General features: G+C 36.2%; 1 protein-coding gene across 1 annotated transcript in view; it reads right to left on the bottom strand.

Moving 5' to 3' along the window:
* The window catches only part of CDH18 (cadherin 18), a 287,897-nt gene that overhangs the window by 60,206 nt on the left and 201,852 nt on the right, over window positions 1–25,839 (bottom strand). The window contains exon 5 of the mRNA XM_016224168.2: window positions 12,256–12,423. Within this exon, the coding sequence (XP_016079654.1) occupies window positions 12,256–12,423 (168 nt within the window). The remainder of the gene's footprint in view (window positions 1–12,255; window positions 12,424–25,839) is intronic.

The following is a 25,839-nucleotide window of genomic DNA, read 5'->3' as shown; positions in this document are numbered from 1 at the left end:
GTTTGTTACTCAGGAAAAAATGCACTTTTATTTAAATAAGATTAATAAAGGTTGCACGTAATAGGATATTAATATACATGCCAAATGACCTTTTACTTTTCCATAATATTTTTACTCTATATTCTATAATTACTCTCTGGGGGGGGAAAACACTAAAAAAACCCCACCAATCTAAATAATTTTATGGTACAATCGAGTCAGCACTCCTACTATTGCCAATAGAGTCCTTCAGAGTACTCTGAGTTCAAAGGACGGTCATGCAATGTGTTATACCATTTTCAAGAGGATTAAAGTGGGTTAAAAAACCACCTACACTGCAATTGCACACACACACATAAACATATATACCCACACATATTATTTATACAACTATATATTATAGGTGTGTGTTACATAGTATCTCCACCCATGTATTAGCTTGAGACAGAGAGGAAGAGAGAAATAGGGGGACAGAGAGACAAAGACATCATGTATTCAATTCTCAGAGATACATTTTATAATTGGGTTTGTAAGAGCAGATCTTAATTCTCCCTCTTGAAATTAATGGATGAGCTTTCCTGCTTCCCTCCCTTTTCTTAGAGCACTTACTAGAGAAAAGTTATTGTTTTAATAGTTACCAATAATGGAAGGATATTATATCTGGATTGTGTAGCAGTGAAGAATCAGTGGAAAAAATCCTTCATAGTAACATAAATGGTTGTTTTGTTGAAGACTGAAGTAGGTAACTGTCTGATGTAAAATTATGTGATACAAAGACTCCTTCCAAACCAACCGAAGTGTCCATATTTGCATCACTATATATTGTGAGATGGGGACATATTTTGTCAGAGAGGAAAACTACAATTGGCCAGCTGATTTACTGCTGTTAGACAGGCTCTTTCCCTGCATCCATACGTTTAGGATTTAATTTTCTGTTTATAATAAACAAATATCATTAGAATGTGTTTAGTTCTAGATGGTGTTTTCAGTTAAAATACAGAGCAATAACTTAGTCTGAGTTCTGAATCTTTTTTCTTTCAGCCACAATAGTTTTCTTTCAAAATGTTTATTTCTTTGTTGTTTTTGTTTATAAAGGTAAGTTTACATTTCACAATTTTGCTTTCTACCACTCCCACATATATTTACTTGCTTGTTGTATAGAGGTTTTTCTCTTGTTCTCTACTTTCATTTTTATTTCATTGTTTCTATATTATTATTACTTCTTTTGATTTTTATTGCTGTCATGACTGATCCTAATTATTTTCAGTTTTCTAGAACTCCTAATTTATTTCTACATCTCCTTTTCACATCATTATGTCTTCTTAAAATCATTTTAACACAAATGTATGTATGGAAGAAACTTCAATCTTTCTTGTTTTTAATTTAATTTATTTTCCATCACTCTATACCCTCTCCCACCTCCATCAACCCCCCACCCAACCAGCGATCACCACACCGTTGTCCCTGTCAATGAGTTCTTGCTCTTTTTTTTCTCTTTTGTTCTATCTTTCAATCCCCCTGCTCCCCTGACAGTTTGTTTGGCTCAAATGAGCTCATAAAAATTCTTATAGGTTTGAATGCTTTCTTACATTGACAATCCTAATGTGGGAGATAAAAAATGGATAAGGTATATGATAAAAATATGAAATACACTGCATAGTGATTCTGCTAAGGATAACAGATCTGACACATTTATTAATCAGCTGTTTATGTGTGGACAAATCCCCAAAATATCTCAGTAGCTAACAACAAATATTCGATTCTATCTTGTGGTAGATGAGAACCATGATTAAGCTACAGCTACGACTCTGCAAGGACGGGCTCAGTTCCAAGTGAATTTTCACTCTAGAATATGAGCAGAAAAAGCCCTCCTTGGAAGGGCACAGAATATAACCCCTGAAGTCCATTTAAAGCTGCTTTTCAAATAGGGCTCAGGCCATGTCTGCTCATATTCCATGGGCCACACAAAGTGAGTGGCAGAGCCCAAGGTTAAAGTAGCAGGGACATGTACACCCCTACGGAAAAGTATGACGAGAGAGGGGAAGGGCAAGCAATCGTGGGTAAATGGTACAATCTGTTCGCACTCCGCTTTCCAGTTGCAAATATCTGTTCTCCTCTCACAGGTAAAATTCCACGCATGGGATGCGTGATACCCCACGTATCTTTAAACCACGGCATCAGGCTTGCCGTGTAGGTGCACTTCACACACCACCCGACCATATGGGGCTACAGGGTCTGTGGGAAGAAGACTCACAGCTCCATCAGAAGCAAGTACACGCGAGGCCCTGAGCCCTAAGTGATGCACTGCGTGGCCCGCGGGCTTCGTGGGCGCTGCCAGGGAGCCCCAGGGGAGGGGAAAGTGCTCTGCGTTTTCCGGGCCGGGGAGACAGGCCGCGCCAGAGCACCTAGGCGGCCACGTAGCCGTGGAAGCTCCAGCGGCCCAAGTGGTTTTGGTAGAAAAAAGGAGATACGGGGGTTCTTGGGCCTGTGCAGCATATAGTCTCTTGAATTACCTCTCACCTACGGAGAGCTGTTTCATGCACTCCTGAAATCAATATTTGGGTCCCCTACAGCATCTCTCCTCACTCTTCTAAATTTAAGTTCCTATCTCAGATTAGATTCTTAATTTTTGTCAAAGCAAAAATACTGATCATTTAAAAACCTAAATTTATTTTCTTGTTTTGGGTTTTTTTCTTCTGAATTGTCCTGAAGGCTGGTTCACTCTTGGCCATCATTAAATACTGTTGTGGATGCCACCGAACAGTACACTTAACAACGGTTAAGATGGTAAGTTTTGTGTGATGTTCCTGTTGTCACAGTAAAAGTTAAGTAAGATCAGGAAGTGGACAACTGGTATTTGAATCTTTCTTCGGAATGGGGACAAAAATTAAGATACCACAAATGCTGGGAATCCACAATGATGGGGAGAACTGATAAGACACGAGAAATATATATTACTACAAAAACGTGTAACTGTCTTCAATATGTTAACTTTGCTCTGGTTCTCTGCACGTGAAGGTAAGATATGAGGTGGTAAAATGGGCATTATTGAATTTTAGACATCAAATTATTTATAGGATATCAGTAAATCCCCTTTCCCTTAGTTTGACTATATACGAATCGTTTCTGCTAGAGTCTACCTCATTAGGAAGTTTTAAAGAGACCTTCAAATAGTGCTAATATTACCTATTTTGGTTTTAATACCACGTAATTGTGCATAGCATAAAGATACAAATATCATTATTTCATGTTTTTGTTTCTGACTGTGCTACATTGTTACTTGCTAGATATGATCCTTTTTACATAATTTCTTAGAACGCACGATAAAATGCTAATGATTAGCTGAAGTACATTAAAAAAAGGAAGACTTGGGTGAGAGTAATAAAAGGGCATTTTGCTCAATGAAGCTTGTGCCCCTTAATGCATGTTTTCCCCAGGACAGTATTGATTCTAATTGCTTTTTAAAAGCCCTGTGTCCTTGCTTCAGGAATTTTGCCAGGTGAGCAAATAAGTCATTCCCTAAGATCAACCCAGGCCACAGCCTTCAAAACCTGTAATTAACCTGATCATTACATTTATTGTGACTAATTAATATTTTTATTACATGGATAGTATTTACTTTGGAAAGTGACTAGCTGTATGTAAGATAGGTATTTATTTATAGATTCTGGGAGGAAATTGACTGACACGTAAATGGTTAAATACTATATAATATATGAATTATGTTGGTTGACTGATATTAATAAGATTAACCAGAGAGTTTCTAAATCTCTCTTTTAAGTTATTTTATACAGATAGTTTACACTGGAAATGCTACTGTGAAATTAGGAAATAGGCACACAAGGAACTGGAAATTTTCCTTCATCTAAGAAAATTATATTGAATATTAATCATTAAACATTACTTTAAGCTCTGCTGCAATGTTTTAAAACATCAATAAAGTAAATGACAAGTGCCACAGTTATTTGAATGCCACACAATTGTCCAATATGAGAATCTTCACTACACTCTAAAATAATATCTTTAAAATTCCTTAACCTACTACAATTATAGCAAAACTGATAATCCTATGAAAAAATTTTTCTTCAAAGTAAAGATACTTGTGAATATTCCTTCACTCTTTACCATAAACATGACTCAAAGACTTAAAAGATGGTAAATTTATAAATTATAATTGAAAATAATTTGTACTATTTTCAGCATTCTGTGAAGAATTAAAAATTGATTTATAAAAACTAACTAGCAACAATCAAAGAACTTCTAAGAAATCCCTGCCTATGGCCATAAAAATAAATATCTATACAAAAAAGAGTAAGTAAAGGAAAAATAATCGATACATTTGCCATACCTTACAGCCAAACACATTTAAAACAAATCATAAAATGGTTGACATGTTATGCCTGGTAAGGTCCTAAACAGGCAACCTGAAATTATTTAAAACTATTTAACTTTAAAATTAGAAGAATGCCACAATCTTATATATTTAAAGCTATTACTTTGTCTGAAAGAATACGGTCTATAGGTGTATATATACTTGTTTCATAAAATAAATATATAATAAAAGATTCTTCAATTTGTCTTTATTTTAAATATCACCACATAATATAAACATATTTTGTCTTTATAAGGGTGAATTGAAAATATATTAGACATGCCCAGCCGGGTGTGGCTCAGCGGCTGGGCATCGACCTAGGATCCAGGCGATCAGGGTTCGATTCCCGGCCAGGGCACATGTCCGGGTTGCGGGCTAGCTGATCAATGACTCTCTCATCATTGATGTTTCTAGCTCTCTCTCTCCCTCTCCTTTCCTCTCTCTGAAATCAATAAAGATATATTTAAAAAATATATATATATATATATATTAGACAAATAATTGAGAATAAATTATCGCAATAATTTGAGAATTCCAGCTTTCTTTCAGAAGTCATACTTTCAATTTAGCCACGTTGAATATAAAATTGATATGCTATCAATATGAGTATCTCCCATGATTTTTCAATTTAAATTTCAATGGGATTGTCTTTATACTCTGTGCATGATAGGGTGAGATATACTTGATTAAGTCTCCCATAGAATAAAACTATAAAAGCTGCACAGTATGTCAAAAATGACTGTTTCAAGTCACTGGAGGGTTTTCAATGAATAAAAGCCTGGGTGAAGTATGATCCTTGAGAGAAAGGAAGTATAACAAAATGACTTTTATATTCACAATGACTAGCTGACACGAGAATAAAAGCACAGATAAGAGGAAATGTCAGAGAAAAGAGCCCAAAATTCAGAATTCAATTTCCCTTGTGGTAATTATAGATGCAGACACTATATCTGCACATGTGGAAACTCCAAGAAATCAAGAAATACATGAATAATTTAAGGAAAGAAGAAAAAAAAAAATGAATAAAAAATCAAATAGCGAGATGTCAACCTTAGAGAAATATAGCAGTAATTAAATTAATTATGTATGGTAGATTAAAATAAATAAAAATTGCAAACCAAACATTTAAAGAAGCATTAACCAATCCTTCGCAAACTCCCAAAAACTAGAAGAGGAGGAAACTCCTCCAAACTAATTTATTTGGGCCAGCGATACCCTGACACCAAAACAAAGCAAGAGTGCCACAAGAAAAAAAATTATAGGCCAACAGAACTGATAAAGAAAGGTGAAAAATCCTCAACAAAACAATAGCGAACTGAATTCAAAAGCACATTAAATAAATCATAAATCAAGATCAAGTGAGATTTTTCCCCAGGAATGCAAGGATGGTACAACAGATGCAAAGCAATCAATGTGATACTCCACGTTAAGAAAATAAAGAATAAAATTTAAATGATCACTTCAATAGATGCAGAAAAAGCATTTGACAACATTCAGCAGCCATTTATGATAAAAACTCTCAACAAAGCAGGCATACAGGGAATGTGTCTCAATATATTGAGAGACACACATGACAAGCCCACAACTAACATTATTCTCAATGGTAAGGAGCTGAAAGCTTTTCCTCTAAGGTGAGGAACACGACCAGAATGCCCACTCTTGCCACTTTTATTTAACATAGCATTGTAAGTACTGGCCAGAGAAATTTACCAAGAAAAATAATAACAGGCACCCAAATTGGAAAGAAGTAAGTAAAACCGTTGCTATTTGCATATGATATAATTTATATATAGGAAACCATAAGGCCTCCATCATTTAGAACTAATAAATAAATTCAGTGATATTGCAGGATACAAAATAAATACACAAAAATTTGTTGCATTCTATACACTAAACAAGCTATCAGAAAGAAAAATTAGAAAAACAATTCCGTTTATAATTGCATCAAAAATAAAACACATAGAAATAAATTTAACCAAGGAGGTGAAAGACCTATATACTGAAAACTACAAGACATTAAGGAAAGAAACTGAAGAAAACACAAATAAGTACATGAAAAATATTCCATGCCCATGGATTGGAAAAATTAATATTGTTAAAATGTCCATACTACCCAAAGCAAGCTACAGATTCAACGCAGTTTCTCTCAAAATTCCAATGGAATTTTTGACAAAAATAGAATAAACAATTCTAAAATTTGTATGGAACCACAAAAGACCTCGAGGAACCAAAGCAACCTTGAAAAAGTACAAAGCTGGAGGCATCACCTTCCCTAAATTTAGACTATTTTACACAGCTATCGTAATTGAAGTAGTATGGTATTGACATAAAGACAGACCTATATATCAACGGAACAGGACAGAGATCCCAGAAATAAGTCCACACATATATGGTCGATTAATGTATGACAATGGAGCCAAAAGGAGATTCTCTTCAATAAATGGTGTTGGGAAAATTGTACCGCCCCATACAAAAGAAGGAAACTCAGCCGCTCTCTTACACCACACATAAACACTACCTCAAATTGGATTAAAGACTTGAACATAAGTCCTGAAACCATAAAACACATAGAAGAAAACAAGCAGTAAGCTCCTTGGCATAGGCTTGGAGATTCTTTTCTGTATCTGACACCAAAAGTAAAAGCAACAAAAGCAAAAATAAACAACTGGGACTACGTAAAACTAAAATGTTTCTTCAGGCCAACTGGAAACCACCTGCAGAATAAAAAGGCAACCTACTGAACAGGAGATGATGTTTGCAAATCATGTTTGATAAGGGGTTAATATCCAAACACATAAAGAACTCATACAACTCAATAACAAAAAACAATCTTATCTAAAAATGGGCAGAAGATCTGAACAGACATTTTTCTGAAGTAATACTATTCAGCCATAAAAGACAATGAAATCTTGCCATTTGCAATGACACAGATGGACCTCGAAGGCACTATGCTAAGTGAAATAAGTCAGAAAGAGAAAGACAAACACTGTATAATCTCTCTTATATGTGGAATGTAAAAGTAAATAACACAAAACACCAACCTCATAGATACAGAGAAGAGACTGATGGTTGCCAGAGGTGAGGTGGGGGGTAGAGAAATGGGTGAAGGGCGTCAAAAGGTAATACAGTTTTAACATTTAAAATAAAAAATTAATTAAAAAAATAATCACATATGACATCCAGCCAAAAAGTAGTACTTATATATATTTTGTTCCCTATCTTTTTATTAATTCCCTTTATTCCAGATCATTCTCTTTACTGATAGCAATGTATTTTTTCTAAAATATCCCTTCACGTTTAAAAGCACTTCTTAAGAAATTATAACACCAGATTACAATAAAACAAAACAAAGGCAAATGCTAAGTGGCTTAAATAAACTTTTAAAAACTAAGAACAATGCAGTTTGAAAGTGAAATGATGAAAAACATTACACCACCCAAATATTAACTGAAAAAAAGGGAGTAAAAATTCTGCTATCACTATATTAATACCAGAAAAAATGGGCTTTAAAGAATGAACCATTATTAAGGTTAAGAGGAAAGGTTTCACACTGAGATGTTTTCATGCCATGAAAGATGTCACGCCTTAATTCTGACTGTAGGAGGGGGAACAGACAATTCCAGCATCATAGTGGAGTTTCATGAACGTACATCTCTCAACGGCTGACAAACAAAAATAATGTGTGGATATGGAAACTCGGGATGGCGTATGAACGAGCTCGCGCTAATTTACAATCGCAGAAAGATAACCAGGCAGCAGCAGAATTTTATCTTCTTTGAAAGTACATAGAGACACTTATCTAAATAAAGGACATGCTGTTATTTAAAGAAATCCTTACAAGTTTCAAAAGATATGCCTGTAACCATAATAAAATCAACTGCATGTCATTTTGAAAAGTACACGACAGAAACTCCGGCTTGCTGGCAACTGAAACATACACTTCATGTTTTGATGGAACAAAGAAGCGGCTTTTTGTGCGTTTCTTTGAATTCCTCTTTCAAATAAAACACTAGTGTTCAATGTATCGTATACATTTAGATTTGTTTTTATGAAAATATATGTTCTTCCTCCAAAATATTTTGCTATCACAATATCACAACAATGTCGATATCTTCGTTAATTATATTTTCTTTTTCAGTAACATTAAAACTTGCCCAAATCAGTTAAACATCTGTCATTTTTAGTATTATGGGAAATACTGCCATCTTTTGAATTTTTAGGACCTGATCCTCCCAATATTACATTGCACTATATGAACTCCAGTCATAAGTGGGCTTAAGTTGTTGGATGGCTTATAATTCTGCAATTATTTCAAGTTGTTGGGAAGTTCTGTTGGATAATCAAGTTTCTACTGTTTCATTGTGATTATCTGACATGTGTTATTCTTTCCTCAACTTGCTTACTTACCCTTACAGGGCAATTCTAAGGCATATATCCTTCCATTTATGGTACAGAAAGTTTGCTTTATAAACTTTTATGTAAGGTATGGAATTTACATGCATATTTAGTTTATACAGATTAATAGGTGTCAGTGATTTTTTTTTTTTTGCCCAAGAGTAAATTAAATAACAACTATAATATACTTATAACATAGTTAAAACCAGAGAAAGAAACAGCAAGAATCTTAAGAAGTAGAATAGCTTCCTTTCAGTGAAAGGACTAATACCGAGTAATTTTACATCTTGAGATGTTTTTCTCTGAAGGAAAACTGGGCATCGATTTGTCCTGTTTTTAAGGACTAAAGCCATAGATGGTCTGATTTCTTCTCCTTCACTGTGAGCCCTACAAGCAGCTCCTTTTTCTAACACTTTCCGGCCTACATGTAGGGATTTCCTGGAATTGAGCTGTGGCTGATCCCTTAGATGGCATGACTTTCCTCCCCCACACCCTTCCTGACACTGACAGGTGACTTGCTACAACCCGGGCCTTTGTTTGCCTCACATCCTAGGCCACTGAGTTTGCAACTCTGTGGAGGAGACTCCGTAGAGCAAACTATTCGTCCAGTTCACTGGAGCTGTCAAACACTTACTCAACGCCTATCTACTTTAAATGAAAATACAGTGCTAGCTTTAAATTACGATACAAGATATAACGAGCTGACTCACTTTCTCAGGTCACCGTAGGTCGGCAGATGAAAGACAAAGAATAAAAACACTATGGGGTCGTATGTTTGCAGCATCTTGCGCTGGCTCTTTACCCTAGAATCAGTCACAGGGATGGTGAACGAGAGATGGCTCTCAGGCAGGTAAAGAGGGAAGCAAGTTAGGGCAACTATAAAAAATCACTCCTTCAGAGAGACAATTAGACCACTGGGCCCATTTGATAACTGGATATGATCTTTCTATAAGTTGAATTATAAATGAATTTGTGCTTTTTGTGGGGCTTCAGAAACACCAGTCCTCATACTACATCATTTCTTTCTCCCAGAAGTTTATGAAGTTTCCCATTATATGAGTAGCCATTTGACCAGTTATAATGCAGTGGGTAAATAAAAATGCTTTACTGCAAGCTACTCTTGTCACGGTGACACTAAATCATTCTGAAAGCAGCAGTATGTTATTGCAATATGAGTGCAAAATAAAATATCTTTTAACAAGTCAGAGCGTGTACTGACTCTGTCTCAAAGCTAAGTGCATCTTGCAGTGTGGCGGGCATGGCGTCTGTCAGCCGTTCTGCACAGGCTGTTACTGACTACAGACAGGTAGATGCCATTAGGTGTAATGGGTTCACTCAGAGGGTGCACATTCATTGTTTCCTTGTCAGGTAAAATGACTGTTTTCACCACGAATGGATGCTTCCACAATAACACTGTTATTAATCAGTCACAAAGTCAGAAATGAATGTTCCTATATTCATCATTATTACAATTTTCTCTTGAATTCTAAAATCAGTTTTAAGGGACTTGTAAATTTTAACTTTGTTTTATAGAGAGAAGGAGGGAGAGAGAGAGAGGGAGATGTTATATGTATTATGGCCAAGCATTTATTGAGCCCCTGTCATGGAGAACTGGATTTTTTCACTAGATTAAGATGTATGATATTAATATACACCTTAAAAATAGTGATGGTAGAATCTACCTGAAAATAAGGTAGACAAAATAATATTGTAAATTATATTAAATTTTGCATTCAGTTGAGTTTAGCATTATTACTAATTATCTTTTTTAAAAAATACTTGAACTTCAGTTTTCTAATCCTATGAAATAATAAATAGCACTTGTGTGAAAATGATATATGTGTACATGCATACTGTGTGGATAAATGATAAACTAAATACAACAGTACACTGTACTCTGTAAAATGATTAAAATTTAATTATATGTTATGGTTTAATGTACTAGGAACCTACCTATGACTTATCATTTTCTTTCAGATATACTTTCCTCACAGGGCAAAGGCCAGTGAATCAGGTCACATAATCTTATCTCTAGAACCAATATTTTAAAGTGGTTTGCATAACTGTGAACTTGACTTGCATGTGTTTTAACAATGGTAGTTTGACAGAGTTTTTAACTTAGTCTCATTCACTTGCTCATTAGTAATCATTTTTTAAGGGCTGGGCACTGACCTGAATGCTTAAGTTTACAAAGACAATTCAAGCATCATTCTTACTTAGAGGGATGCATAGTAGGCAAGGAAAAATGCATTTATGGAAATAAATATAACATGAAAGGACATGGGGAAGTGCTATGTAAGAGGAAATTAAGATTAATGAACTCTGTGGGTGTGGAGAATTCTGGGTTGAATTAAGGGTATGCAAAGTGTTACTATGTTTTAGCAACAGGCAGTATGCCATCCTGGCTGGGTCTAGGGTACACAGAGACCAACATTAAGAGATAAAGCTGGGGAAGGCATTTAACGCTGACATTCGAGGAACCATTACTGACATACCACATTGTCTGCTTTATTACAGTTTTGAATCATGTCTAAGAAGAACATAAGGGACAGATCCCCTACAGGACTTTTATAATTAAAGATTATTCTATAAAATGTTATCTACAGTTCTGCCACATTAAAAATACTCAAATATAATTATTTCTTTCCAATTCTGAAGATGTCATAAATATCACTTCCTTCCAAGCTCACAGAACTGATACTTCTCCCCCAAATTGCCTGCTAGTTTATGCTCTCCATTCTCAAGACCCATATTCTACTCCAAAATCCTACCTTATTATATTAGTTACATCCTGCTGTTGGATGGTGGGTTGTGTGTGTGTGTGTGTGTGTGTGTGTGTGTGTGTGTGTGAAGAGCATTCACTCCTAAAATGAATAATTTTCTTTTTTAAATTTCAGTCAAAAAGATATATATACAACCATTAAGCCTGAGAATGCCCACATCAGAGTGTATTTTGAATATCTCTATGAATACCTTGTTAATGCAGGATATAATTACCCAGTATGACTACATCATTTTAAATATTTACTGTGATGCCAACTGAAACACAGACCTTTAACACAGCGACAATTATCTACCAGGTTCAGGAGACAATAGGTAGAATTATTAATATTTTTTTTAATCTTCACCTGAGGATATTTTTTCCATTGTTTTTAGAGAAAGTAGAAGGGAGAGAGAGAAACATCGATGTGAAAGAGAAACTTCAGCTGGTTGCTTTCTGCAAGCACCCAGGCCGGGGCTGGAAATCTAGCTTGCAACCCAGGCACGTACACTCGGTCGGAATTAAACTGGGGACCCTTCAGTCCTCGGGCCGATGCTCTAACCACTGAGCAACCGGCTAGGGCTAGAATGATTTCTTTAGTCTTGTTTATAGAAAGGAGATCATATGGCACAAAAACAAAATATTCCCATTTAAGATAACAGTAACATGACAATATATATTCCAGTATTTCATTTCACTTTACATAAATGAAGAGCAATACATTTAAATCAGAAGAAACAGCACTTACTCTGAGGAAACCGTGGGGGGTTGTCATTGACGTCGGTCAGGGTGATGTTGACCGTTGTTGATCCCGAAAGCCCTCCGACTTGCCCAGCCATGTCTTTGGCTTGAATGACCACTGAGTAGTGCTCTCTGGCTTCTCTGTCCATGTTATGTAAGGCAGTTCTAATAACTCCTGTAACACATGTTGAAAAACCCAGTATGGATTATACAATAAATGAGAACGGACATAGAAATGTCTCTCCTTTTTTTCTGTTTTAAGAAATGTATTTTTAAATGAAATACTTTTGAAAGAGAAGGCAGGCTTCTGAGGCAAACGGGACCTTAAAAATGTTACTAAGTTGTCTATTAAAACTTTTATTACAAGCACATGTCCCAAACCTTTCTGTTCATGGCAAATTAAGACACCCATCTCTGCACCCCCTGGGGAGGGCAGCTCCTAGAGGGCAGACTGCAGCCTGAGCTTGTGTGTTCTGCTGGTGTCGTCAACATTTCTCAACTTGTGCTTCTCAGTTGAGATGATCTGAGGTTACTTTTATTTGTTACAGAACAATTTACATAGTTTCTTGGCAGTGTTGTCAACGTTTGATGATGAAAAACATTGGGGAAGTGTGGACACTTGAACAAAGATTGTTAAGTGGGAGGCATTTAACATATACCAAGACTAAGAAACTCACTATTTTTGCCAAGAAATAAAAACTACTATCAGAACTAGATCTAAGTACATAAGCAAAATAAAGTGATGAAGTTGATTCTAAAAATCACACATAACATCACATTTTTTATTTTATAGGAACAAAGGAGACATTTAATGGACTTTTTCATGAATTCGTACTTGAATTCAATAGAGAGAATAAAAAGATTATATACCCATTTGTAATTATGTATAGGTAAACACACACATATGCATACATTAGATAGCTTAGTTAAGAGAGGCCTAAATTTAAAAATTAAACACACTTTCCAGAGAGTCAAGTTTACCCAAGTACTATTAACAAAGTCATTATTAAAACAAAACAAAACTGCCTTTATGTAGGTGATCCATCTTATAAATAAATATCTAAATATATACATATATATGCATTATGTGGATATAAATATATAATATAAATATAGTTTTTACTCCAAACATCAGTGAACATTTAACAACCACCTTTTTACTTTTATTAAAAATATCTGGATCACGCCACTTTTGAGGATGACGCCAATGTCTTCAATCAAACATACACTTGATTAGTTAGCAATGCAATTCACAGCACGATGCCCATTATAACAACTGCAAACTATAGAGTTTAACACCTTTGCAGACAATATCTTGATATAATGAGAGAAAATGGATTATACATTCAAGTAAAAAATATAGTCTTTTAAAAGTGGAATGGAATAGTCAATCAGTTGTTTTGACTAAGGAAAACTAAACAACTGAATTTTTTCACTGAATTGATTGGATGTGTAATGACTTTGAGAGGAGAGCCTCAGGCACCAGGAAAAGAGTTTCCACGGCTTTCAAAATTTGTGAATATCTAATTGAGGAGTTCAGGAAAACTTTCCTGAAGCTAAATAGAAATGAAAATTATTCTTATCAAAAATTTTATCATACTATGATAATAAATAATTCATCTAATTCATGCATATAACAAAGCCTCAAGCATCCTTATTAAAAAGAACAATGTATTATCACATATAATAATTATATAAGAAGGAATTGAATTGATGCAAAAGTGAATGAGGTAAGAATTAATTAATATATTTTATGAAAGAAATATATACTTTCTACTATTTGAAACAAAATAAAAATGCCATTCTAAAAAGAATATGTTATAAGTGGGACTTGCCTCTAGTGGTAAGACGTATAAGATTATTGTCCAGAATAATGCTTTGCAATGAAATAATTAAAGTAATATTCTGTAGACTATAAATATATAAGTAAAGCCTGGCCGGGCGTGGCTCAGCGGTTGAGCGTCGACCTAGGATCCAGGAGATCGATGTTCGATTCCTGGTCAGGGCACATGCCCGGGTTGTGGGCTCGATTCTCAGTCGGGGGGTGCAGGAGGCAGCCGATCAATGACTCTCTCATCATTGATGTTTCTCTCTCTCTCTCTCTCCCTCTCCTTTCCTCTCTCTGAAATCAATAAAGATATATTTAAAAAATATATATATAAGTAAAAAATCAATTATTACAAAGTGAATGACAGATACCTTTTTTATACAAATTAAATTTTATCAATTTAAGAGGATCAGAGAAGAGAAATCAGCACAACCTTCTTTTATATTTACGAACTTCATTTATTTCATTGCATTGCCGAAGACTAGTAGAGCTCCAAACCCGCATGCTAGAATCTTGAGTTCATATAGTGACCTGGGTTCAGTTACGTACACCATCTCAACCATATATCGCTCTCTCAAAACTGTGTCCTTGAAAACAGCTTCTACTATGAGAACTATGGATATAAGTAATATTCCAAGGGCAGGGGATTGGGGAGGGGCCTCTGATTACTACGGTCCAGCTCAAGGATAAATTGGTCTGTTGACCTCCCCCAACACCTACAACAACCACAAATAATTCCAGTGCCAGAGGGTCAAGACCATACTTTGAAAAGCCATAATTAGAGAGACAAAGTTCTACCAGTATATATTTATACCTCTGTTCACTTTCAGTCTTCATCATGTCATGCCAATAAATGCATACAGGTATGGAGACACACACACACACAAACAAAAAATAATATTCAATGGTAATATATATTTCAAAACTGAAGCTTGAAGTCATATACAAGGCTAAACTATATTTACACAGTACAAGTAAGAAATGAAGTTTTATTTGTCCGTTTGCGTGTTCCTGCCATATACCCATGTACCCGGCATTGCAATCAAACTCACTTTTGTCTCCCAAATAAATTTAATAAGGACACATTACATGGCCTTTTCATTAAGTAACTTCATGAAGAAAAAAATACGAAGCAGCTACATTACTTACCATAAATCACTGCATTGCTCATTTGTTTGGAAACAAAGACAGCTCTTCTATTTACGAGACATGCTAGGTAGCTGGTAATGGCATATTCTGAACGGCTGCAGGACAGGCTTCTCTAGCAATGTTACTTGCAGATTGTTAACGGGAGTTGTTGCCTTTATTCTCCTGTGATGCTGGGCTGAATCAACAGGATGTGATTACCGTTGTATTATTTTGTTTTGCTTATTACTTTCCTGGTAAACGATTGTAGGTGCCCCACTGCCTGCAAATTACCTATTGACTACTGCTTCCCAATCACCTTGATATGCAGGGGCTTGTAACTGGGAATTACTCTCTGCTGAACACAAGTTTATAACGTTGAAAACTCATCTGTGGATACAAATGTTGCTCGATGAATCCAACTCACAGGTCTACCATATGTTTATGTTCCCTGAATAATGAGATTCACATACAGCAGTAGATTCTCCAAAATGTTTTCTTGCATTTTTACCCACTAAAAAGAATTGAAGACGAAATGTACTAATTCGGTTCATTAGATATCGCCACAGAAGACTGCAAAAGGAAATCCCTAAAAGGCTAGAACAAATAAACAAGCATGAACATTCAAATTCCTACAGAAGCCTCCAAGGTACACATTTATAAAAGAAATTGGTAAGTTTTCTTCAAAGCTTAAATTATACATATGCACTTTGGCTCAAGTGCTAATTTTACTTCTTTATTTGCTTAATTGTTCATTCATTCAATGTCTAATATATCATCATGTAATGTCTATTAAAATGTGCTGGACTTCTAGTGTTTCTCTAATGGAGCATGAGGGCCACTTAATAACAAAGTCACGTGGAATGTCAATTATCATGCAACTTCAAGGAAGAAAGGAGATAGATTTAGACAAGAACATCATCATAAAAGTAGGAATTATCTTCTTCATAGATGTGGGAATAAATCAGATACAAGGAGAATGCAATTGTGTTGATGCATCATTAAAGACTGCTCTGATTTAGGTTTTATTTCTTTTTTTGCACTTTGTTTATTTTTATATCTTTTGTTAGTGTTTTAATGGGATCTATAATTTCAAAAGATCAGTCTTTCTGGTTAATAACCTTGCCAATTAAAACACAGGGCTTACAGGGCATTTGTGAAGGCCAAATATTCTATAGGATTTCAGACTTTTAGCATAACCACTCTATTCAGCAAATATGTACTGAGACAGCCCTATATGGAGAAATATAAACCACAAATTTCAAAACAGACTTATCTGGGAGTAAATTCCAACAGTGGTGATGATGAAAATAATGGAAGTACGGACAGCTATTAAGTTTTTATTAAGCATTATGAAGAATGTTGTATGTTGATTATCACACTAAATCCTGACATCAACTGCCTATGAAAATTATTCATATTACCCTCCTCTTTTTTTTTTTTTAATCAAAGAGGGACTGCAAGAACAGAAAGGTTAAGGAAACTTGCCCAAGACAGATAGTTGCCACAGAGCCAACACTAAATCCATGCAATTGGAAATCAGTCTGTCGTCACAGCCACTGCCCTCCGAGTTTCTGATTCCTTGTGAGGAAACTGGGGGAAATACTGTAACTGAGCCTGAATAGATTTTGGAAGGATGTCTACATCTTGGCAATGTGGTTTCAGAAGCTGTCTCTGGCTCTCTTGGCCAGCCTGGGTTTTAATAGCACTGGAATCAAAGTTCTGGTTATAATGAAGAAGTCAGAAAGATGGTGGATAGCCTCGGGTAACAAAGATTTGACTCTAAAAACTGAGGATTTAGTCTTTTGTACAACAGGAGAAAGAGAAACTAAGAAACTAAGTATTCATCTTGCCCCAAGTTCCCATTAGCTGTTTACAGTCAGCTTTCTGCAGGAAATTGAGTAACTAATCTGGGCTGGCCTATGCCAGCCTCAGCCAATACAGTGCAGTAGAAGTGACATTATGGCTGTTTCTACCCTGGAGTTAAGAGAACCGGAAGTTTCTACCTTGACCTCCACAAGCCCTGAGCTTTCATGTAAGTAGCCAAGCTACTCTGCTCTCTCTAGACAACATAGTGAGGCCCTGCGATGAAAAGGGCAAGGGATCTATCTGAGCCCAACCCCCCAGCTCTTTCCACTGAGGCACCAGGTATATGAGTGGACTCATCTTTGAACCTCCACACAAATCCAAGTATCATCTGAATGCTAGCAAGTGACCATGTCAATGGAACATTAATCAAGAAATTGCCTAGATAATACCTGTTCTACTTCCTGACTTCCAAAATCACAGTTGTTTTGAAAGTTCTGGGTTTTGGGGTAGTTTGCTACACAGTGATGGCATTCAAATTTGGAATATATAAATAAACACACAAATACATATACATACATACATATATACATATACACATGCATACACATATACACATACATATCCAGATATGCATGCATACATACATATACACACATACACACATTTATTCCTCATAGGAAAATAAATGATTGATGGTTGGCTTTCTTTGGTTCTCTCTAACACTATTCTCTTTCCTTTCTTTCTCTCTCTCACTTCTGTCTGTCTTCTACACCACCCTTTTGTCTAGTCTGAAGTACATATACACACACATACATATATAGAAACACATATCTCAAATATTTCAGCTATGGTACATGTAAATATATTCTATGAGTCCATAAATATGAAGCACTGAAGCAAACTCATATATCCAATCCCTAAAATTGTCTTTACAATTTCAAGGGTTTGCATATGCATATGTTTTATTTCCTTTGGTAAATAATTTAACATCGACTCCTTAAGGAACTTGTGGAGAAATAAAGTGATTATTACATTTTTGAGAATAAGAATTAGAATGTAGCCAGGATAGTTGCAGCATATTCAAGGTGCAACACAAGAAAATTGCGAATAAATTTAAAAATTTAGAATAATCCCTAGGTTTTCAAAAATGTTCATGCATTTTTACCACCTTTAATCCTTTTAATATAAGTCTAATGTGAAGGCAACAATCATTTAACCATAACACTACCTCTATTATCCTGGAAACTAAAAATGGTACAAAACGTACATGTTTAACACTTTTAGGGGGAGATATTATCCTGACTGTGTAACTTTGACCAACAAACAATTCAGCTTTACATGTCTGATAGTCATTAACTCATAAAATCATTATTAATTAATAATTAACAAGTATCCATTATGTCTCCAATATCACTGACAGGCAATACGGTGAGATCACGTGAACAGGAAAACAAATTATGAATATCCTTTATGACACAGAGGCAGGTCACAGACAGTAACAGGAACATTAAATAGGTCAAAGAAACATAAAATTTTACAGGAAAAGTCTTATTTATGAGGGGGAAAATGTTTTCTCATGTGTTAAAAACTTACTGGTTCACATTTTTTTTAATGACTCAACTGAAATAGTTATAACTTGGGTACATTCTTAGCATCTTCGAGATGTAAACGATGCAGTAAGTTATTTGATAATCTCTTGTGCTATTTATCTAGCAGCTGAATGGTATTAACAAAATGTACAATATAGAAGAGTACCATATTCTACTTTAAATGATATCACAAAACATGCGAGGGCTAGTTGAGTTATGTAAATGTAAATGCTGCTGTTTTTACTATGTGATAGAATGAGGCAGAATCCACTATTAATTGATAACCTGAGGCATTAAAGTTGAATCTATCAGGATATGAAAAACGTTTTGGTCCTTTGATGAAGAGAGTGAGTAGAAAGCCTTTAACACGTCAAAGATGAGTCTGGGAGGATTACTCTTATAAGAGTTGGAGATCGGAGCTTTTAATCACTATAGGAATGTTTTCTTTGGAAAGGATTTCTAGGGGGAAAAGCTAATTAGCAAGCATTGAATACTGGTTTTATTCTACCAGGTTATACAATTTTACCTTATTTTCCTTATGTTTGGATTAATGAAGTGATATGTTGTTGATGGGTTAAATCGCAACCATGGAAAAGAAAGGAAGGATTGGAAACCTACACATATATCATTTTATTGATTACTGAGAATACTGAATAATTTAGCATGTTGCTCAAAAAAAAAAATTATTGAGAATCTACTTAGTAGCAGAAAAAAATAAAAAATTATTATCTTACATATGTTGAGTGAGATATGAACCACCAAATAGAAACTAGAAAATGTCAGCCAAATGTTAACTTTGTTTCTCCAGTGATCATAATATAAGATCATAAACTGAAAGATTAGTAAAAGCTAACAGGCAAAGAAATTCTTAGATCTCCCCGTGTATGTATTGTGACTAAGGTAAATACCTCTTTAATCTTTGCGTAACACATACTATAATATCTGTAAAAGTGAGAAGTCTCTAAATTTCTGCAATTCTTGTAGCCAAATCTCTGAAAAGAGTTGTCTATACACGATATGGTGGAGATGTGGGTATGGATATTTAGTAGGGATCAACTGTGAAGGGTGGGGGGGCATGAATGGATAAAGGAAGATGTTAGTCTGGGATGCAGGTCTAACAAAGTCTAGGCTAATGTAGCAGAGCTAAATTGCCTGAGTGTCCAGCCTTGGGCCAAGATAGCCAGGTCTTGATACATCCTATCTCATTTGGTTACTGGGTTAGGGTTATCCAAGAAATGACATGACATGAGCAAGATATCTATCAGCACTTGAGAGAGATTTTAAAGGACCTGACATCTGGGATTGGGTTGCTGAACACACTTTCTGTCTGGGCAGCAAATCCTTCCTTAAAGAGGTCTCAGAGTCGTGCATGTATGTCTACCACACAGTAATCCTACCTTGTTTCCCCCAATTTTCAGTTCAAGCCCCTCCAGTCTTGATCGAAGCTGTATACTACACTGAAAATGCTCATGTGATCTTACCTTCAATAGTTCTATTGCAATTTCCATTGGATAATGTCTGTTATCATCTCACTAACAGCAAATGGGCCACAGTGTACTACTATTCATACTCTTCCCAAAGACAATGTTTTCTTGTATAAACTCTTTTACCTACATGTTAATGTAAACAAAAATATCAACAAACACCCAAGCCAGAACTAAACTTGTTTGTCAATGATCCCAGCAACTTCTTTGCTGATTCAGATAGTAATCAAGCATTTATCTGCAGTAGGATTTTGTCAATATTCATCGGATTGCAACAATAGGTTGTATGTGGATGCTAAGTGTTTGGCAAAAATCAATACAAGCATTCTGTAAGAATCAATAAGTTATGTGGACTTTACAATAAAGACTAATGCACATTTTATCATTGTTTATAAATTGGGTGTTACATCTTTCACGTCAGTAAAATTTACAATAAACATATATACAGGGGTGGGCAAAAGTAGGTTTACAGTTGTGAGTCTGCAAAATAGTTTATTCTTGTACAGTGTTATTATTTATTATATTATTTGCCATATGAACTATAAACCTACCTTTGCCCATCCCTGTATTTATACAAAGGCATACATATTTCTAGTTGTTAAATATTTATGAACATGACACTGACTGCTAAGAATAAATAGGCTTGAAAGAGGTAAGAGAAAAGAGTCCCAGACAAAGAGTCATAAGTGCAAATGCTCTAATGTGGATGCTTTCTAGCTTGTTTGAAAAAAAATCTATGAGGTCAGCATCTCTAAAAGCAAAACAGAACAAGGAGAGGAGATAAGATCAGAATGAGATGCTGGGCCAGGTAATTTACAGGCATGTGCTTTATTGTAATGCTTTTGAATTTAGCCATAAATGAGACTGGAAGCCATTGCTAGGTTTTTGAGCAAAGGAATGACATGATGTGATATATTTTAACATGATTGCTTTGGCTGCTGTTTTGGGAACAGACTGTGTGGAACAAGGGAGGAATTAAGGAAATAGCTTAAGAGATAATTAAAATAAAGTTAGTTAAAATGGAAATGAGCAGATGTGGTCAGACAATGAGTATGTCTTGAAGTAGTTCTTGCTCAGAGAATAGATGTGAGCTAAGAAAGAAAAACAGCAATAGGGTGTAGTCCAAAGTTTTGGGGCTGAGATATAGAAGACTATGAGAACTGTTTGTGGGGAGGTAGTTGGAGTTCAAGAATTTGATTTTGGACATGCTCTGGGATGCGCATCCTAGACACCCAGACAGAGATGCTCAGTTGGTATATACTATGCTGCTGTTTAGAGGAGCAGTTCAGAGTAGCAATATAAATGCAGTCAGCATTAAGATGGTATTTAAAACCATTAAGCATGATGATATTAACAAAGGTATGAGTTTACAGAAAAGGCTCAACACTGAACACTGCCACATGCCAGCAAATTTGGGAGAAAAGATAGAAGCAACGCATAGCCCGTGATCATTGAGAAAGGAAGAAAACCAAGAGGGTATCACATCCTGGAAAAGTATGTGACAAATGTTATTGCTAAATCAAGTACGATGTCACCTGAAAAGTGTATAAAATGAACGGGATTCGGTGATATCACAACGGGAAACGTGGCGCCACATATACACTTAACAGAAGAAATGAAATGAAGAAACGGGCATGTGCGGCATGTTGGGGTGCCTTTTTAAGGACAAGAGGACTGGCTGGAAGTGGGGAGTGAGGGAAAGGGAGTGATTCTAATGGCACTCGGTGTTTGGCTTAAGGACGTGGGCCGGTAGGGAGCCCCTTGACAATATTAGAAGTATAAGGTAAAGATCAGTGAAGACAGTGTTAATTCATGGCTTTATTCACTTTTAACGGCTTAAGAGCTATCTACATGAAAAAGACCGATGGGTAGGTGAACACACGGTGTTCAGGAGAAAGGGCTGGGCTGGCGAGTCAGGACAGTGGTAATTGTAAAGAGATGGGTGAACATAAACTCACTCTTGCTCAACATAATGAAAAGAGTGCCACTGATTACAATTAATTGTTCTTTATAGAGTCTTCATTCCCTACCAAAAACTAGCGCTCAGGATTGAAAATTTTTATTTTAAAGGAAGGAAAAGTGAGATAAAATCAATCTATCGAATCTTAATGAATATAAAACAATAAAAGACTATTTGACAGAACTTATTACTTTTTTCCTTCTATAACTATGACTGTTGGAAGGACAGGATTAGCTGAATTACTCCTTTACTTTGGCAAAGTTAATTCAAGTTTAGTCAGAAAGTACAAAACAGCTTGACTTCACTGAATTTTCCTCAGCCAGGTTTAAAGAACTATTTTGCACAACAGAGGGATAATTTAGAGATATGTGAGAAAAGTAGATATGTGAAGGAAAAAAACAATTTAAGAAGGGGTAAGTTTTTTCTTAATTTCTTCAGTTATTGATTTAAACTATCCATCCATGTTCCCCTTGTGCCACTCATTTATTAGTTATCAATGCAGCCCTTCCTTTGTTAAGCTACATCCTGTAAGATATCTGCCAGCTGGAAATAATACACTATGTAAACTCTGCCCTATTGTAGCTCTAGATTTTTAATGTTGTTCCGCCATTCACACAAAATTAGTAGGAATCCAGTTTTTTCATTTTTTGTTTGTTTGTGTGTATGTGTTTTGTTTTGCTTCTGCAGCTATGAATGCTTGTAGTTTGTGAGGTGAACCAGGATTCTGGAATCTGGGATGGCTGCTTTCTAGTTCCCATATCAAGTTTTTTCTTTAGCTGCTCCTCTGCATTCAATATTTTTTCATTTTGTTTCTTAGTGGGGGGATCAGGCAGAAACAGAACTAGGTACCTAAGGCAGACTACGAAGTGAAAAGAAAAAGTATTGCTTTAACGAATGCACTGTAGACTGAATATAAATATCTGGTTTCCTGGAAATATTTGAGAGTTCTTTGTATAGAGTATTGCAGACTTGAAGAATGATTTATATTAGAGAACAAGAGACTAATCAGACAGAAGTATGGACCCAGGATTGAACTAAGAAGGGAATTGCCATGGCAAATAATGGCAAAGGAAGAAAGACTAAATGAGGCATTGATTTAGTTACTTAGAGGCTTTTTCTATTAAAATAAACCCAGAAATCATATAGCTTTTGTTGATTTAGCACCTTTCACTGCTTATTTTAATGCTGTTCACTCTTTGATTTCAAGAGAACCTATAAATGTCTTTCTACTGATTCAAGCACCATTTATCAAAGTTATTGCATAAGCTCACTAGGCAAGAGTTTAGGTATCTTGCTCTGTGATATTTCTCTTTGAGAAATGATTCGGAAAGAATTTAACTAAAGAGAGAGCATCAGTTGTTAATATGGGTAACCTAAAATATTTCATGCATATGGACAATTGAGAAGGTGGATCATGTTGGGTTTTTACATGTTCCCAATTAATTTAGAAGCAGAAGCACAATATACATGAATATAACTCTTTTCAAATTTATTATGTCATTTGAGATCCAAACTGATTCTTAATTTGTCAATTTTTCTATTGCCTTGTAACAGGAATTTGTTTATTCAAGTTTTTTATTAAAAATTATATATTTTACTTCCTAATCTCTCCTATGTAGGAACTTTGGCAAGGTCACTGACCAACCATTTTTCAAGCTCTGAGGCTATTTTCAAGTTATAGGCTGGGTCAAAAATGTCATGATATACCACAAAAACATTCTGAACTGTGTTGGAGAGTATGAATTGTCTTTAAGAAACTTAGTCACCTTTTATTCATAAAAATTAAAGACAAGATAATACTGTGCTTTTGAAATACTGAAGAAGCAGAGATGTGCAATATTCCATCTAAAACCATTCAGAGATCCAAGATGAGAGATCCAAGGCGGCGGCGACCTGAGGAGAAGCTATACTGATACTCTTCCAGGACCAATCTGGATTTACAACTAAATATAGAAAGACCATCCTGAAAACCAACTGCAGAAGAAGTGGAGAGCACCCTCACAACTAAGGAGACAAAGTGGAGACCACATAGAGACAGGTAGGAAGTGGGGACGCCAGAGGGTTGGGTTCCCACAGGCAAAAGCTGAAGGTCCAGAGGGATCTCTCAGCTGTGGGGATTCCCACTGAGGACTCTGGGCCTAAACCCCAGGTTGGGCTTCCCAGCCCAGACACCAGAACTGGGAAAGGTGCCCACATAACATCTGGCTGTGAAAAGCAGCAGGGTTTCTGTCTTCCAGGGACAGACAGATAGAACTGCAGGCACCCTCTTAAGAGCCAAAGCACAAAGTTTTCTGTGCAGCCACTCACCTTGGGCTCCAGCGGAGGAGGGGCAGAGTAGACTCGAGCTGTGTGGGGAGAGTCTGGGGTTGTGGGCTCTGGAGAGTGAGACCAGGGGACGCCCTTCTGAATTCCTGTGCTAAGACATTCCCCCAGACACTGGATGACTTCTTTCTCAGGAGGCGAATTTTAGGCTTTTGCCTGAGGGGGGAATTGCCCCACCTTGCTGGAAAGCCTCTCGCCCTGCCCAGAGGAGTTTCTACAGCCTGAGGCCTGTTAAGAAACTGATAACAACCAGCTGCCCGACCCCGTAGAGCTTTCTACAGCCTGAGCCTCATTAAGAGAATCAGATTAATCAGTCTGCAGATGGAGGCAGACCTCAGGGTGCTTTGAGTCTTTGCCAGATGTGTTTTGGGACCGGGGCCTTAGAAAAGCAGACTTTGGTGTGCATATCGGTCCTGTCCAAACGCACCCACCTCAGCAGTGGATACCTCAAGCCTGGAGTTGTTGTTAGCACCAAACAGGGTACTCAAGGCCAAGCACACACTTCGTCTGACACTGGCCTGTACCAGAGACCCTCCAAAAAGACTGAGAGTCCTAGAAGATCTACCTAACACTTAAAAACAAACCCAAAAGAGTAGCCAAAATGAGGAGACCAAAAAAACAAGTCCCAAATGAAAGAACAAGAGCAGTCTCCAGAAAAAGAACCAAATGAAATGGAGATAAGCAATCTCTCAGGTGTAGAGTTCAGCACACTGATTGTAAGGATGCTCAACAGCATGAAAAAAGATATGGAAACTATGAAAAATGACGAGTCAGAAATGAAAAATGACATAGCAGAAATAAAGAATACATTGGAAGGAATAAACAACAGATAGAGAAAGCTGAGAATCAGATCAGTTAATTGGAAGACAGGGTAGAAAAAAAATCACTCGATCAGAGACCCAAAACCCAAAAACAATTAAAAAACAGGAGGACAGTCTAAGGGAGATGTGGGACAGCATGAAGAGTAACAATATTCATATTATAGGAGTGCCAGAGGAGGTCGAAAGTAAGCAGGGGTTAGAGAACCTGTTTGAAGAAATAATGGCAGAAAACTTCCCTAACCTGGTCAAGGAAAAAGTCTCACAAGTTCAGGAGGCACAGAAAGTCCCAAGCAAGAAGAATCCAAAGAGGCCCACACCCACACACATCATAATTAAAATGCCAAGAATCCAAAACAAAAAGAGAATCATAAAGGAAGCTAGAGAAGAGCAATCTGTTACCCACACAGGAGCCCCCATAAGGCTGTCATCTGACTTCTCATCAGAAACTCTACAGGCCAGAAGGGAATGGCATGAAGTGTTCAAGGTAATGCAAAACAAGGATCTGAAACCAAGACTACTCTATCCAGCAAGATTATCAATCAAGCTGGATGGTGAAATAGAGAGCTTCCCGGACAAAAAACGTTAAAAGACTTTATCACTACAAAACCAGCATTATAGGAAATGTTAAAGGAAATGCTATAATTAGAAGTAGA

This window comes from Miniopterus natalensis, chromosome 3 (genome assembly GCF_054644295.1).
Source record: "Miniopterus natalensis isolate mMinNat1 chromosome 3, mMinNat1.hap1, whole genome shotgun sequence".
Lineage (NCBI taxonomy): Eukaryota > Metazoa > Chordata > Mammalia > Chiroptera > Miniopteridae > Miniopterus > Miniopterus natalensis.
This window is presented reverse-complemented; position numbering and strand designations above follow the sequence as displayed.